Source organism: Mesocricetus auratus, unplaced genomic scaffold (genome assembly GCF_017639785.1).
Source record: "Mesocricetus auratus isolate SY011 unplaced genomic scaffold, BCM_Maur_2.0 Super-Scaffold_100013, whole genome shotgun sequence".
In the NCBI taxonomy this organism is placed as follows: domain Eukaryota; kingdom Metazoa; phylum Chordata; class Mammalia; order Rodentia; family Cricetidae; genus Mesocricetus; species Mesocricetus auratus.
In genome coordinates this window covers 38,088,966-38,104,272 of record NW_024429196.1, presented here as the reverse complement: position 1 = coordinate 38,104,272, position 15,307 = coordinate 38,088,966, and the positions used below count along the sequence as shown (strand labels likewise).

General features: G+C 36.1%; 1 protein-coding gene across 4 annotated transcripts in view; it reads right to left on the bottom strand.

Moving 5' to 3' along the window:
* Lyst (lysosomal trafficking regulator) overlaps positions 1 to 15,307 on the bottom strand; it is a 165,957-nt gene that overhangs the window by 81,675 nt on the left and 68,975 nt on the right. For all 4 annotated transcript variants that reach the window (XM_040755607.1, XM_040755606.1, XM_040755610.1 and 1 more), the window contains exons 15-21: positions 12,904 to 13,064; positions 11,747 to 11,937; positions 9,531 to 9,776; positions 7,838 to 8,011; positions 7,015 to 7,164; positions 6,027 to 6,164; positions 2,283 to 2,481 (exon numbers count right to left, since the gene is read on the bottom strand). In XM_040755607.1, the coding sequence (XP_040611541.1) occupies positions 2,283 to 2,481; positions 6,027 to 6,164; positions 7,015 to 7,164; positions 7,838 to 8,011; positions 9,531 to 9,776; positions 11,747 to 11,937; positions 12,904 to 13,064 (1,259 nt within the window). The remainder of the gene's footprint in view (positions 1 to 2,282; positions 2,482 to 6,026; positions 6,165 to 7,014; positions 7,165 to 7,837; positions 8,012 to 9,530; positions 9,777 to 11,746; positions 11,938 to 12,903; positions 13,065 to 15,307) is intronic.

The following is a 15,307-nucleotide window of genomic DNA, read 5'->3' as shown; positions in this document are numbered from 1 at the left end:
AGCAGCAAGTGTTCTTAGGCACCGAGTCACCTCTCCAACCCATCTCTTATGTTTTTATAAATCCCCTTCAGTGTATGATATGAATCCTAGGTAATCTTTCAGTTTAATCATCCTTTTTAGCTTCCTACTTTGAAATTTTCCACCTTGAATTTTTAAATGTACCATAAACATACAACTACACTATCTTTCTGCTCTTAATCACAACTTCTGTTGTTCTCTGAATACTGTGGGAGAATTTCCCACTCATCCCCTGTTGAGAGTTGGAACTACCTGTGTACCTGCTGTTTTTCACCCATGTCACTAGGTTCTCCCAATTTTCAGGTTTGATCATTTCTTCATTCAATCATCTCCCCACTGGATCAGTAGGATAGCTTTCTAAGTCAGAACTGGTAGATGTCTTGTCTATCCAAGATCTTCAGAGTACCAGAATTCTGACAAATACTGGCATGACTTAACATACCCCAGAGGCTTCCTGTTGCCTTAATACCTTAGATAAAGCTCAAGCTCCATGTCTTTCATGCCTCTCTCTAATTGTGGGTCTTAGTTAGGGTTAATATTGCTTTGATGAAACACCATAACCAAAGTAACTTGGAGAGGAAAGGGCTTATTCAGTTTATACTTCTGTACCAATGTTCATCACCAAAGGAAGTTAGAACAGGAACTCAGGTAGGGCAGGAATCTGGAGGCAGGAGCTGATGCAGAGATGATGGAGGGGTACTGCTTACTGGCCTGCCCTACATGACTTGCTCAGTCTGCTTTCTTATAGAAATCAAGGCCACTAGCCCAGGATTGGCCCCACCCACAAAGGGCTGGGCTGTCCCCCATCAATCACTAATTGAGAAAATGACCCAGGCTTGGTTAAAGCAGGATCTTCTGTTGCTCCACTCTGAGGCTGCCTACAGCGGGATCTTATGGAGACATTTTCTCAATTGAGGGACCTTCCTTTCTGATGACTCTAGCTTGTGTCAAGTTGACATATAGGTTCCTTGTCAGTTTTTGCCTGGAATGGCCTTTCCATTGCTCTTTTTTTTTTAATATTTTTTATTTAAATTAGAAAAATCTTGCTTTACATGTCAACCCCAGCTCCCTCTTCCTCCTCTCTTCTCCCCCAAACCCCCCAATCCCCCATCCAATCCCCATTTGACTCTCCAAGGAGGGTGAGGCCCTTCATGGGGGAATCTCCAAAGTCTGTCATATCATCCAGGACAGGGCCTAGGCCCTCCCCCATGTGTCTAGGCTGAGAGAACATCCCTCCATGTGGAATGGGCTCCCAAAGTCCTTTCAGATGCCAGGGCTAAATATTGATCTAGTACCTGAGGCCCCAAAGATTGCCGAGGCCTCCTCACTGACACCCACATTCAGGGGTTCTGGATCAGTCCCATGCTGGCCTCTCAGCCATCAGTCTGCGATCCATGATCCATTGCTCTTTTCTTATTTCCTTTAGACTCTAAGAAAATACCTACTTCAGGAAATAGCCCGCCATCCCACAGCCCCTGCACTATACTACTAGAAAAAACACATACACCCACATATTAATGGCTTCTATATCTCTGTGCTGTCCACAAGCCTAGTATAACTATCTGTTCATTTCTCTGTCCCCTCTACCAGATATAAGCCTCTTATGGAAACATTTTACTAATCTCTGAACTATTCTGATTCTAGAGCCTTATGCAGTACTTTACTCATTAACTGTGCTAACCTAACATGAAGTCATGCTATCTAATTTCATTTGAAGTTTTATTGATGATCATTCATTTTATTTATACATTTTTTTTTTTGGTTTTTACGAGACAGGGTTTCTCTGTATTGTTTTGGAGGCTGTCGGTCCAGCCCAGCCTCGAACTCACAGAGATCCGCCTGCCTCTGCCTCCCGAGTGCTGGGATTAAAGGCGTGCGCCACCACAGCCCGGCTTATACATTTCTTTAAATGGTTGTTATACAACCAGATTTCCATTTTAGATTTACTACCTAGCTCTCTCATAGTTTCACCCTTGCAAACTTTCTTATCATGTTTTATCTCCCTAGTTTTAAAAAAGCTGGCTAGGTTACCTGCTATTAATTGTTCTTTTCGAAATACATACCTTGTCCCTCCTCTTGGTATTCAAGATCTCTGGAGGCAGAAGCCAATTTGGTTTATCCTGTAACTCACTGCCTTCTATCCCCAAGATAAAATTAGGGCCATTTCCAGCACAGAGAAACCACTCAATGAATATCAAAACAAATGTGGATCAGCAGGAAAAACACAATGGAAACAGTTAAGATCCAACAATGACCATACTTACCTATGTGCAAAGAGAAGTAGAAGTTTATGGGGTTGTGACAAACGTAAGTATTAGTAGGCGGGTGTACTGCTAACAGGAAATTAAAAATAATTGTCAATAATTCCAAGTCTGGAGGAGATCCAAGGACTTCAGCAATGATTTTCACAAATGATCTGCAGACCTCCCGGGGCAAGGATGTAAGCTGCCCCTCTCGGTGTTCCTGAAAAAATAAAAGCCAAAACAATTTTTATATTTAGAGAACTACCAACTAATATTTTTCATTTAAAAAAGATGGCCTTTTAAAAACAATAATTATTATAACTATTATTAGTGTGTGTAAGGGTGCACATGTAGAAGTCAGAAGACAATTTGGTGTCTAGGTTTCTCCTTCTACCCTTATGTGGGTTCTGGGGATCAAATTCAGGTTATCAGGTCTACATGGCAAACACTCTACCTGCAGAATCATCTCACTGATATTATTCTTAAGAAAGAATTTTGTAGGTTTACTACTCAAGTATGAATATATTTACCATTAAAATTGAGGCTCAAGTAATCTTGCCATTAAAAATTCATTAAAAGTGATGCTAATTTAATTCTAGCCCTCTTAATTTAGTTAACGGAGCCAAGTTATACTGCCAAACTCACAAACATGGACTAAAAAGCTAAAGTGTCCAAGTATGCAATGTGACCCTACACTTACATTAACATTGACATGCTGTCTCTGTCTATATGAATAATGTTAATAATAGTATATAAGATCATTTTAAGAATTAAATGACACAGTCTCTTAGGACATTGCCTCAGACACTAATTCCTATGCAGGACAACCATCTTGTAATTTAAAAGGCTGGAAGAAAAGTGTTAGATTTCAGGTTTTTGGATTTGGGGGTTACCTTGACAGACTTCATAGATGAAGATCTATAATCACCAAATTGGAAATGTTCCAAACTGATTCTTTTTAGTGTATAAAACTTACTTCTTTTAATACTAGTATCACTCTTAGTACTATGACTCCACTATGGTTACTAGATCTGGAAGAACCTCTTGCAATAGAGCAAACTAGTTATAGTGCTATACTGTGCCCTGACTTACAAAGTCCTTTCTCACAATGGTTTCTGCAGTGGTCTTATCTTTCACTTCTAGAATATGGGCTTAAAGTAGTTATTTAACTAACATGAACCACACAAAGAAACAAATAATTGCTCAGACTATAACCTAAACTCAGGCCCCCAGCACCTTTGTGCTGTTCTATCAATTGCTTAGATTATAGAACTTGGTAGGATGTCTTGCATTACTAAAAATAGAGGCTGACATAACTTGTTTATGTCCTTCAACTCCATCTTCCCAGAGGCTAGTAATTAACTTCCTGATTAAGAGCACAGAATATAAAACTGCCTTGTCTTCTGTCTCCTTATGTCCAAATATAACACAAAGATCTTCCTCCACTCCATTTACTCTGATATACTGCTGAATCAGAATACTTAAAAGGGAGTTGTTAATTCTGAGATAATTTAGTCATCCAACTATCTCAGATTTAAGAACAAAATCTGTTAAATTCTCTCAACTGTCCAGATTAAAACAAGAAGTTACACCTCTTCACTTCCAAGTCATATGCTATATAATCCATGCCTCTTTTACCTTCCCAGCTCTCTTGCTTGTATCATCAGTGAGCTTTCTCCATCACATGTCCCCTTGTGCTATTTCTTTGTACTTTTCTCACCCCAGATTTCACTCTCCTGACCTTCCAGGTTCTTCTCTTTGGTTACTCTTTCTATAGCTCCTATCTCCTGTTTTCATCTTGGAGAATGGATATTCCTAAGGCAAAAAATTTTCAGTCTTCATTATATTCTAGGTAGGCTGCTTGCCTGGGTTCACAGCCACTGCCACCGAGTGCCCTACTGAAAGCCCTGATGTAGGCTGTATGAAAAAATAAAACTTGGTCGCTTTTTTGATGCTATCATTCTTCAGCCTAACAGTTTTTAGTGTTTTCATATATATGTGTGTATATAATAATATAACATAATATATAGACTCCTGACAACTCTACTAAAACAGAACTAGTCTTAGTAGTGATATCTTTTTAATCTCTTTCATATTTGCTTCCTACTTTACACTCTCTATCACCTTAGCTCAGGGCCTGTACACTTTACTTAGTAACTAAAGAAATTGTCTCATATTCATTGTGATTCTAATTCATTATTCTTTTTAAAATGCCACAGACACTGTACACTTTACTTAGTAACTAAAGAAATTGTCTCATATTCATTGTGATTCTAATTCATTATTCTTTTTAAAATGCCACAGACACTGAGATATTGTAAATGCAAAGACCAAGTTCATCTCTTTACATATGATTCATGTTTAATAAAATGTAATAAACAGACTTTATGAATGAAAGGTTTAAAAAAAAGACCTTTCAGAAGAAGGAATTGCTACCTGCGTTTTTAAAACATTTTGCAGAAGAATTATGGAAAAGGAAAATGTATTGAAAAGGCTGAATATCACATGGTCATACAATTACTGCAAATTGGCAATAAATTTCAAAATGGATAAACAAACAAATGTAGAGGAAAATAGAAGCACAAATGATACATAAAATATTCAGCAAGCTAAGAAATCAAAGACAATAACCTGAAGTACCACAGGGGCCCAGAAAGGTACATATAATGCCTTTAAAGGCAAGTATTCATTTAGTGCCTATGTGTTCCTGATACAGAGGTCAGAGTGTGGTTAATAGCAGCAGCAACAAAAACACCATGTCTAACTTTCAGAAGATTTACAGAGGGAAATAAACTGTAATATCATGAGCAACATAAAATCCCACTACATATATACAGTGGGAACAAATGCATAAAGTAGAAGGAGCCAATTAAGATGAAAAAAGTCAGGGAAGGCTTCTTTCCAGGAGCATGTTTAAGGAGATACGAAAGTGTAAAGATTAGAAGGCCCAGGAGTAAGTACATGTGGGCCAAATGTAAAGAACAGGATCAACAATATCCAAGGCAAAAGGAGGATCATGTGCCAGAGGAAGGGGACTCTCTCATTTGTGGATATAGGAGGAAAGAATACCAGGGGTTTAGTGGCCTAAGAGGCTGGCATGCCATTGTATTTGGATTTTAACCCAACTATATTGTGAAGGTGTCAGGCTATGGAAGCAAAGGCATTAGCCTCATGAAATAATAAAGTCCCATAGATCCCACCTTATCTGGACTTATTTCACTTGAAAAGACCAATGGATGCTTCAAACATTAAAAACAAAAATAAGACCTTGGGAAATAGTCCCCTATATCAACCAAGCAGATAAAAAAAAGACACTGTAAAGGCAGATCATAGCACAGACATAGAATGTAAGCTACTGTCACTTTTTAACATACCATTTTGGATATAGTTATATGTTGCTAATTAACATATAAAATAGACCTACAATAAGTTGTATTTATTAAAAGCATATATATGTGTAAGCTGTTATTTAAAAACTATATAATGAGTTGTTGTTCATGAAACTACAAAATTATTATACTTCAACACAAAGAAACATGCAGAAATTTACTAGTTGTTTTCTTGTAGTTTGAGATAGAGAAGATGACAGTGTAAAAATCAGAAGGCAAAAGCTGAAAGAAAATAGGCTTGCAGAGTAGGTAAGACAAAAGACAGAAAAAAAATTCCCATTGACAGGCCTGTGAAATCTTGATGTGCACAACAGTAGGTTATTAAACAGAAGCAACTGCAGGAGATATCTCCGCAGAGAAGCTACATGAAAAGTACCTGTAAAACCTGACAAGTCAGTAGGAAGTGATGAACTACATGGGCATTCAGCAACTGCTTAATATTAAACTGCTGATACTCGTGCTCTGCCCGGATGAGGACTTCCAGAGCTGCTAGCAGAGTTTCCCACACACCTTTCTGAGAAGACAAACATGCACCAATTAGCACACAGTTATAGAAAACACACCATGAGCCTCTTTGAAGACTTGAAACATAACTACTTAACACTATGCATATTCTATGTCACAGATTAAATTTGTTGGAGTTGGGACAAGAAAATTTTAAAATGTATTCCTTTCAGCTCATCATTACCTCATGCAGTTCAAAACTCTACACAGGGAACAAGCCTCCAGATTTACATTTATAATTAACATTACATTGAAAAAACAAAATGATCCTCTCCTCCAAAAACAAAAATTAATAATTGTTTTAAAATGTTTATTAATTCTTTAATAAATTTATACATACATTTAATGCATTTTTATCATATTCACACTCCTCCTATGACTCCTTCCAGATGTTCCTCACCCCTCCTTTCAACTTCATGTCCTTTAAACTGTTTATTTAGGTAATTATATTTAAATGTCCTTTGGAAGGTGAGAGGTCCAGAACGCCATAGCATATACTCACACTGGAATATTACTCAACCTCAGAAGAACAACCATCCTGGATGAATCCTGAGGGCATTATACTAGTCTAATCATAAAAAAACAAATACTGCATGATTAAATTTATATGAGATACTTAAGAGTATCACAGACCCCAAAATAGAAATAAGAGGAGAGGCAAAGATGTTTGGTGGGTATAGAGTTTTGGTTTTATAAAATGAAAAAAAAATCTATGGAGATAAATACTGGTGATGGTTGTACAACATTTGCATACAAGTAATGATTCTGGACAACATACTTAACATGATCTGGATAAACAAACTGAATGCTATATTACTTTACCACAATACACAGATGAAATAAAAGTACACATCACATGCCTCTGCTTTATTCCATATCTTCCAGTCGAGCAACAGTTCCTGCAACAGGTTAACATCTTGGATTATAGCATGAGACTGGACATCCAGCTTGAAATCTCCATGCTCATTGATGTGGATAACCTCTTCACCACAGCAACCTTCAAGAAGAGTCTACAGAAAATGAGCATTAATGCAAAATGCAATAATAACAGAATAACCAAATAACTCATTAGAAATATCAAGTTTGCTACCTCAGCAGTCATAACAACAAATTTAAAGGAAAACTAGTGAGGAATTAAACATTTCCCAAAATAACTGTTTTATACAACAATTCAATTTAGTAGCAAATCATAAATTTTCAACTAGTTATGATTATTTGGTTTTAAACATAGGGTAAAACCACCTACAACTCATTTTTATTCTTCATTAATTGCAGTGCTAGAAATGGAAATTGGGGTTTGTATATTATAGACAAGCACTCTACCACTGGGCAAATGTCTAGCCCTTGATTTATTCTTGTTGCACACATACTTGGTCACAAAGTAACTCTCAACAGATACAAGAAAACTGAAATAACTCCCCGTATCCTGTCAGATCACCATGGATTAAAGCTGGATAGCAACAACAACAAAAGATCCAAACTCATGGAAAGTGAATAACCCACTACGGAATGAAAAATGGGTCAAGACAGAAATAAAGAAAGAAATTAAACACTTTCCAGAATTCAATGAGAGTGAATACACAGCATAAATGAATTTCCTTCATTTACTAGCAATATAAAATCATTATAAAAGGTGACTGTCACTGCATAGAAACCACAAGAACAAATTTTGTGAGGGCATACCTTCAAAATGTGAAAGCCAACAATGCATTTCTGTTTGACCAACACTTGATGAATCATTGAAAGTCCATTACAATTTTCCAATTCATGTGCTCTTTGTTGGCTATACTTAATCAAAGACAATATAACCCTCAATGCTAATGCTTGAGTTTCTTCACAACCACTGAGTTCAACAACCTGAAAATAAAAAAGTGATTTTTCTCTTTTAAACAGAGGTTAACACCGACAGCCTTGGAGATCAGTAGCATCTTATACTTAATAATCTGAAATGGGATCATAGAATTTGAATTTTCCACAGGCTCAACAGCATGATGTGCTTCAAGGAGAGGCATAAAGAATCAAAGGGTCAATGTACCAGTGAGGACTCTTTTCTAACATAAAGATAAAGGAAAAATAAAAGCCACATGTTGCAACTAGTAGTACAGTTCAACCAATGCCTCCAATATCTCTGACTTTTAAGAACAAGGCATGAGAAACCCTGCCTCAAAAACAAAAACAACAAGAAGCCCAGCAGTGGTGGTGCACATATTTAATCCCAGCATTTGGGAGGCATAGGCAAGCAGATCTCTGTGAGTTCAAAGCCAGCCTGGCCTACAGAGTGAGTTCCCGAACATCCAGAGCTACACAAAGAAATCCTGTCTCAAAAAAACAAAACAAACACAAACACAAAAAAAGATAGTCATAGGCATGACTATCATGATAAAAGGCAAAAACAGGATTTAGATTTCTACTGCACATATATTTAGAATCTTTCATAGTACCCACTTCTGATTCCTGGGCTGGTTTAAGGAAGGCTGTGCTGAGAAGCTAGCCTGAAAAGGAAGCCAGACTACCTTCAAAGCAGGGATAAGTGGGAAAGGAGCACAGGGCACATCTAGAAGGTCACGGCCTGCACCAGAGCACCTAAAGAAGATACATGTTCCTGTTAGGCAGGAAATTAGGCTAAAAGACAGGTTGTGCATACAAGACTTTTGGGGATGATACATTTATCTTTATAGGAAACAGAAGGATATTGAACATAATTTCTGAATTTTAAATACAAAAACATACTTTAAAAGTCTACTAGCAAGATCATAAATGTATGTTTAATAGAAATTAAATCTCTTTTCTAGGATCCAATTATATTTAAACCTGGATAAAACAAGAAAAACCAAGGACATACATATTGGAATTATAATGTAAAATGAGATAGCAAAATAATGATTAGGAATGAAAGTTTTACTTTTGAAACATTTGTAGAAAATCTATTCAACTAGATACTAGATGGGAGAAAAGCAGTGAGAGGATGACAAGACATGACACACACTAGGGTAGGTAAGACACTAGCAAGATTAAAAAAAAACTCTAACAACAACAAATGCTGATATACACTTTTATTACAAAATTAAATCAAAAGTGGCCCCATTAATGGAATTTGGTTAAGAACATACTGTGAAAATCTGATGATGTTTTAAAAGTTAGTATTTACTTGTTCTAATTATATTTGTGAATAGAAAACTTCTAAAATCTTCATGAATTAAACCTTAATCATCCTTGACAGAAAGCTTAGTATCATCTGTAATATGTGATAATTTTTTGTCTTAAAGTTTTACATAGCGGAGTATAGTTTTTTTTTGGTACTCTACAAGAACCCCTTCAATTTATCAATAAAAGAGAGGGAGCTTCTGTTCAGAAAATCTATAATCATGATTCTTACCCTAGCAAAGAGGAAAACAAATACACCAGCTCCACCAATCTCATGCAAAATACCCTGGATGGTTTTACATTCTGTAGGCCAGAGGTTTTTCAGTTGAGAAGGTTCTAGCAAGATGCTCTGGGCTTCCTTTGAACTGAAGGGTCTCTGAGAGAGTTGAGTTTTTACTTGGCCCTTGAGTCGGATCACGGGTTCATAGATGGTATACTGAGCAGGACAGTAAGTTGTATAAACAACTGAAAGACTTTCCTAAAACACAAACATTTTCCTTTAGTAACATAACAAATTTTAAAATGTTAGTTATCAACTAGCAAATAAATATTTCAACATAAAAAGATACTTAGCTAACTTTTATTTTTAAAGAGATAGCCACTATACTAAACAAAGATAGACAGAGAAGCACATCTTCTTCATAAAAGCGGAATGACAAGCTAATCAAACTGTTACCAATAACATAAACCACAGCTAATGAGTCTAGCTTTGATACATCCAGAATAAACATGTGATTAAAATATAAATACTAATTACAACTAGCCTTTTTCTCATTATTCAGAGAACATTTTTATTAGTTCTATATTCAAACACACATAGATAAGATTTTATATATTTAATATAGGAGAGTTATGTCTTCTGCCACACTTGGCTTCCTTTTGTTACTGTTCTCTTAGAAATAAGGACTCTGAGTTAATTTACCCCAAGTTTTTGTTTTGGATTTTCTCACAGGCTGCCTACTTAGTTAAAAGTCTCTCTGAGGAAGGAAGGGAGATGGAGGATATCAGGAGACTATGGCCCATAGAATCAAACTAGGCAGGGCTCACACTGGCTCATAGAGACTGAAACAGCAAGCACAGGGCCTACTTGGGTCTACAACCAGGTTTCTCTGCATATATACTATAGCTGCTAACTTGGTGTTTTTGTGGAACTCCTAACAGAGGCAATGGTGAATCTCTGACTCTTTGAGACCCTTTTCCTCCTACTAGGTTGTCTTGTCCAGCCTCCATATGAGGGCATTTGCCTTGTCTTATTGAATCTTGCTTTGTCATGTTTGACTGTTGTCTATTGGAGCCTGCTCTTTTTATAAGAGGAAATGAAGGGGGAGCGGAGCTCGGGGAGAAGGGAGGTGGAAGGTCACTAGGAGGAATATAGGGAGGGGAAACTGTAGTTGGGATATATTATATGACAGAAAATTTTATTCTTATTTTTTAAGTGTCTATGAATAGATTTTTCTTTCAATTAGAACTAATTTTTACTCTGTCAGCATAAGAAGACAAAATTAAATCAAAATTTCAGTATTTCTCCTTGCAGATAGTTTTTCAACCAGCACTGGTCCACGTCAAACTTCTCTGAGCTACTCCTTAAAGAAGTCAGAGAGGATCCTGGGCTTTGGTCACTTACAAGAAGCCATAGCAGTTTAAGTAGTCTGTCTCATTAAGCATAGCTTATGTCTTATCCATACACAAACTAAACCAGCTGCCTGGTGCTACTAACAAAAATCCCCATCAGTTGCTCCTGAACTGTGTACTGGTAAGACAAAGTAAAACAATAATGTAAAAACGCAATAGAGAAAAATTAGCAATATTTTGAAAGCAAAATTCCCATTTTATACTAATACTAAAGAATAGTTATCTAAGCCCTGAATATATGCAATTAATTTTTAATTTGTGTGTGTGCACATGTACATGTTATCACATGTATACGGTTTTCCTTCTACCTTCACATGGACTCTAGGGTTCCATGGCTTGCACAACAAACTGCTTTGTCCAGTGTACCTTGTCATGGTCCCCTAATACATGCAATTACAACTAATATTATAAGTTAGTCTTTGTATTCATTTCTAAGTATGAAAAAGAATGGAATGTGTGACTTTTTAAAAAAGAGTGTGTTAGGCTAAAAGTGCTATATTTTCAATGTATCATAAACATTTTTCTTAAAATATTACTAGGTATAAAATAAACTAGGCTGATAAAATTGCTATATAAATATAATTCCAAGTAAATGAGTATATATGCATATGTATATATATGCATACATGAAACAAGTTTAACAAGAGATTAAAGTGTTTCACAGTTTTTTAAGGAAAAAAACTCCACATTCTAAGAAAAGAAAAAAAATGGAAAACTCTATGCATCTAACTAACTGCTACTTAAACATGCCAATGAACATACCTACACAAACCTACTACAATGTTATAAAAGTAAATTTATAAAAGTAAAACTTACAATTAAGAGACCAACATCCACACCTTTCTTGGTCATAAAAAGATCTCTGATTTGTTCACATCTCAAAATTTCTTTATTAATGTATTTGGAGTAGTCAAGCACTGGCTTGCCATATTTACATGGCATTATGGATGTGAAGTTGGGTCCACAAGCATACAGGTAAAAGGCCTCTTGTGAGCCAATTTTAGCTCCTGGATAGCAGAAAAACAAAGCTAGTTATTTAAAACATTTCAAGTATAATTTTATATATATCAAGGAAATGAGGTAGGAATATGAGTATGTTTGTCTACCGGATTCTTTCAGTTGTTCACTATATCTTATAAAACTCATAAAGTCTCAATTTCTAAGTGACTGTAAGGCTAAACTAACCTATGTCAACTATGTTAAAGATGCTTGGATGTATATAATATAAACTGGGAAGCTTTTGATAAAATTTCTATTTGTTTCTTAAGACAGTGAATTTTAATTTAGCCAAGCTTGGATTTGTTTTGCTTTGTTTTTTTAATAAATGAATACCTAGAATTTTTTGATGAAAACTGCTTCTTGATGTATTTCATTTTAAAATGAAATTTGAACTAATGCCTTTATGTGCCAGGCTTAAAAGTTTTTAAGTGGTTTTCATTGTTTTTGCATAAATTTGTTATTTGGATAGAATGTACTAAAATCATGAATAAAAAAGGGGCTGGAGAGGTGGCTCAGTACTTAAGAGAGCTGGCCATTTTTTGCAACCTCCTGTGGTTCCAGCTACAGGGGATCTGACACTGTCTTCTGGCCTCTATGGGCACATATGTGGTGCACAGTCACATAAGCAGGCAAAAAACCCATACACAGACAATAAATAATTCTTTAAAAGTCATAAATAAGAGAAAACCATTATAGGTTTATTAGTTATGACACTGCACTTCCCAAGACTACAAAGTAATGTTAAGTATATGAGATGAAGTTGGAAGCTACATCTCCATATCATACATCAATTGTAAGAAAATGTTCAGCTATAACATACTAAAAACATCCTGAAAGTGAATCTCAGAATCTTGGAAATACAGTACTTATTAAACATTAGTCAATGAGGAGAGATCAGAATTATTGTCAGGTTAATTTATATAATACATGGAAATTTTAAGAAAAGTTTAGAAACGCTTCACAGGAAAATATACCATTAAAAAGGAGCAAGTTTCCAAGGTCCCATTTTCCAGCTAATTGCAGAAACTCATCTTGGGATGTTAAGCAATGACCAATCATACAAAATGTTTTATTGCTGTCTGATGATAAGCTTGTTTTTCTTGGAAGCACAAAATCCAAGATGACGTCAGTCTTCCTACATTAAAAACAAAATTAAGTTAATGGTTTTTGGGAATACCATGAATGCTTAATGAGGGGACATTCCTAAACTTTTCTAGGTCCTGAAATGTATTGTTGGCAATGGGAGGGTAAAGAGGGTAGCTTTCTGTCTTCTGGTCAGAGGTGCTGGTGGTCCATAGGTCACAGACAGTACCCAGAGATCCTACATGTTGGCCAAAGGAAGCAAACACACGACTCCTGCACATGTGCCTTCTTAGTTCACAGGAACAAAGTAATCATCTCCCTTTAATTTGTCAAAAAGTCTCCTGTCTTGGCAATAATTTCTAAGATTTCATATTCTCCATGAGGTGTTGGAATCAAAATTTCAGAATGACCACGAGTTTTGCTATATCTAACCTCTGTAATGCCAGTGTTTTTTGTATTTTGTTTTCTAATGTTAAGGATTACAGAAATTTTGTTTGGTCAGGCATTGGTGGCACACTCCTTTAATCCCAGCACTCAGGAGGCAGAGGCAGGCAGTTCTCTGTGAGTTTGAGGCCAGCCTGGTCTACAGAGCAAGTGCCAGAATAGGCTCCAAAACTATACAGAGAAAACCTGTTGCGGGGGGGATTTGTTTGGTCTCCTCTTTTCTTTAAAGGTCTGTCAAGAATTCTTACATAAAACAGAGCCATATATAAGGTAAACATAAGGCTTTCTCACAGATACACAAAGACTGAGGGGACTTCATTGCTTGGAGAAACCACAAGTCCCTAAACTCCACAGTAAGGTAATGAGGGTGCCCTGTTTAGAGGCAAACTCTAAAATTTGAAAAATGGAGACTTAGCTACACAGCTAACTCACTTTCAGAAATTAAACTTTTTATACATTTATTTTAAAACCTTAGTATCTGATTCATATTTAGTAAATAAACCCAATAGTAATATCTTTTAATATTAAAATACCCATGTATGTGTACATATCCATGTGTGCATATGCACTCTAAGGTGCACAGAGACATTTGGAGGAGTTGATTCTTTCAATTGAGTTCCAGGAATCAAACTCAGGTTGTTAGGCTTGGTGGCAAATTCCTTATCCTGTTAAGTCACCTCACCAGCCCAAATAGGAAAATGTGTGTATATAATTAATCAATTAAAGCAATTATTGGCATATATAATTAATATTAAACAATTAAGTATATAATTAATTAATGTATATGAATAAAGAATAGAAAGAAGACAATCTATGACTGTCTCCTTTGTGGGCCAATATATGGCCACAATTAAAACACTACTGACACCAATGGCGTTATGATTTACTTTTTTTATGTGTGAAAGAAAACCTACTGGAAGTTGAACATAAACACAGTAAATATAAGTGTACCTGTGCCACATACTTCTACTGCATTTGTGTGACTTTGATGCTAACAAGCTATTTCCCACTGTCATTATGTGCTTTATTTTTGGTTATTTTTGTTTGTTCATTTCTCTAAAATAGTCTCCCTTTGTAACCTAGGCTGGCCTTGAACATACAGCAATCCTCCTGCCTCAACTTCTACAGTGCTGGATTACAAGTGTGAAACACAATGCTTGGCTTGTTATGTATCATTAAAATGGCCTCTTGAAATGCTTTCTTTGTAGACATTAAGCTATTTAGCTTCTAAAATAACAAAGAACCAAATTTAAATCAACAAAATAGCATTATTGACCTGTTACTTGTTCATTGATCAGTTAACTAATGAAATTAACTTCTACTAACTTACTACCAAATTAACTTCTACCAAGGAAATTTCTTCAAAGCAAAGTAAAAATTAGTAAATGGAAGAAAAGAAAGCAATGTAAGACATAAAAGACTATTCACTAACTTCAGAGCTATCTGTGACAATCTCAACTTTCACTCTGAAAGTGACTAGTAACCAGTGTATGGTCCCCATACCTATCAGATATTCTGAGGCAAAAAAAGAGCTAGAGGAGAAGCACAGTACAGGGTTTACAGCATGATGGCCATCTAGGCTTGGAGCCTCAGTTCAAGTTTTGCCTATTCTCCTTCCACAGCTCTGGGCAGGTTTCTTTACCCCACTCTAGGTCTCAGCTGAGCATGTCAAATAGTCAACAACATACCTACTTTATAGTGTAGTGGGAAGGATAAAATGCGGTACAGTGCAGAAATAGTACAATGGGTGGCACTTGTTACTAGCTCAAGAAATGAGAAGTGTGTCTAAGAAAAAAGGGCCCACCTCCAACTCTAATAGTTCTAACCCAGTGTTCTGAAAACAAATTTATT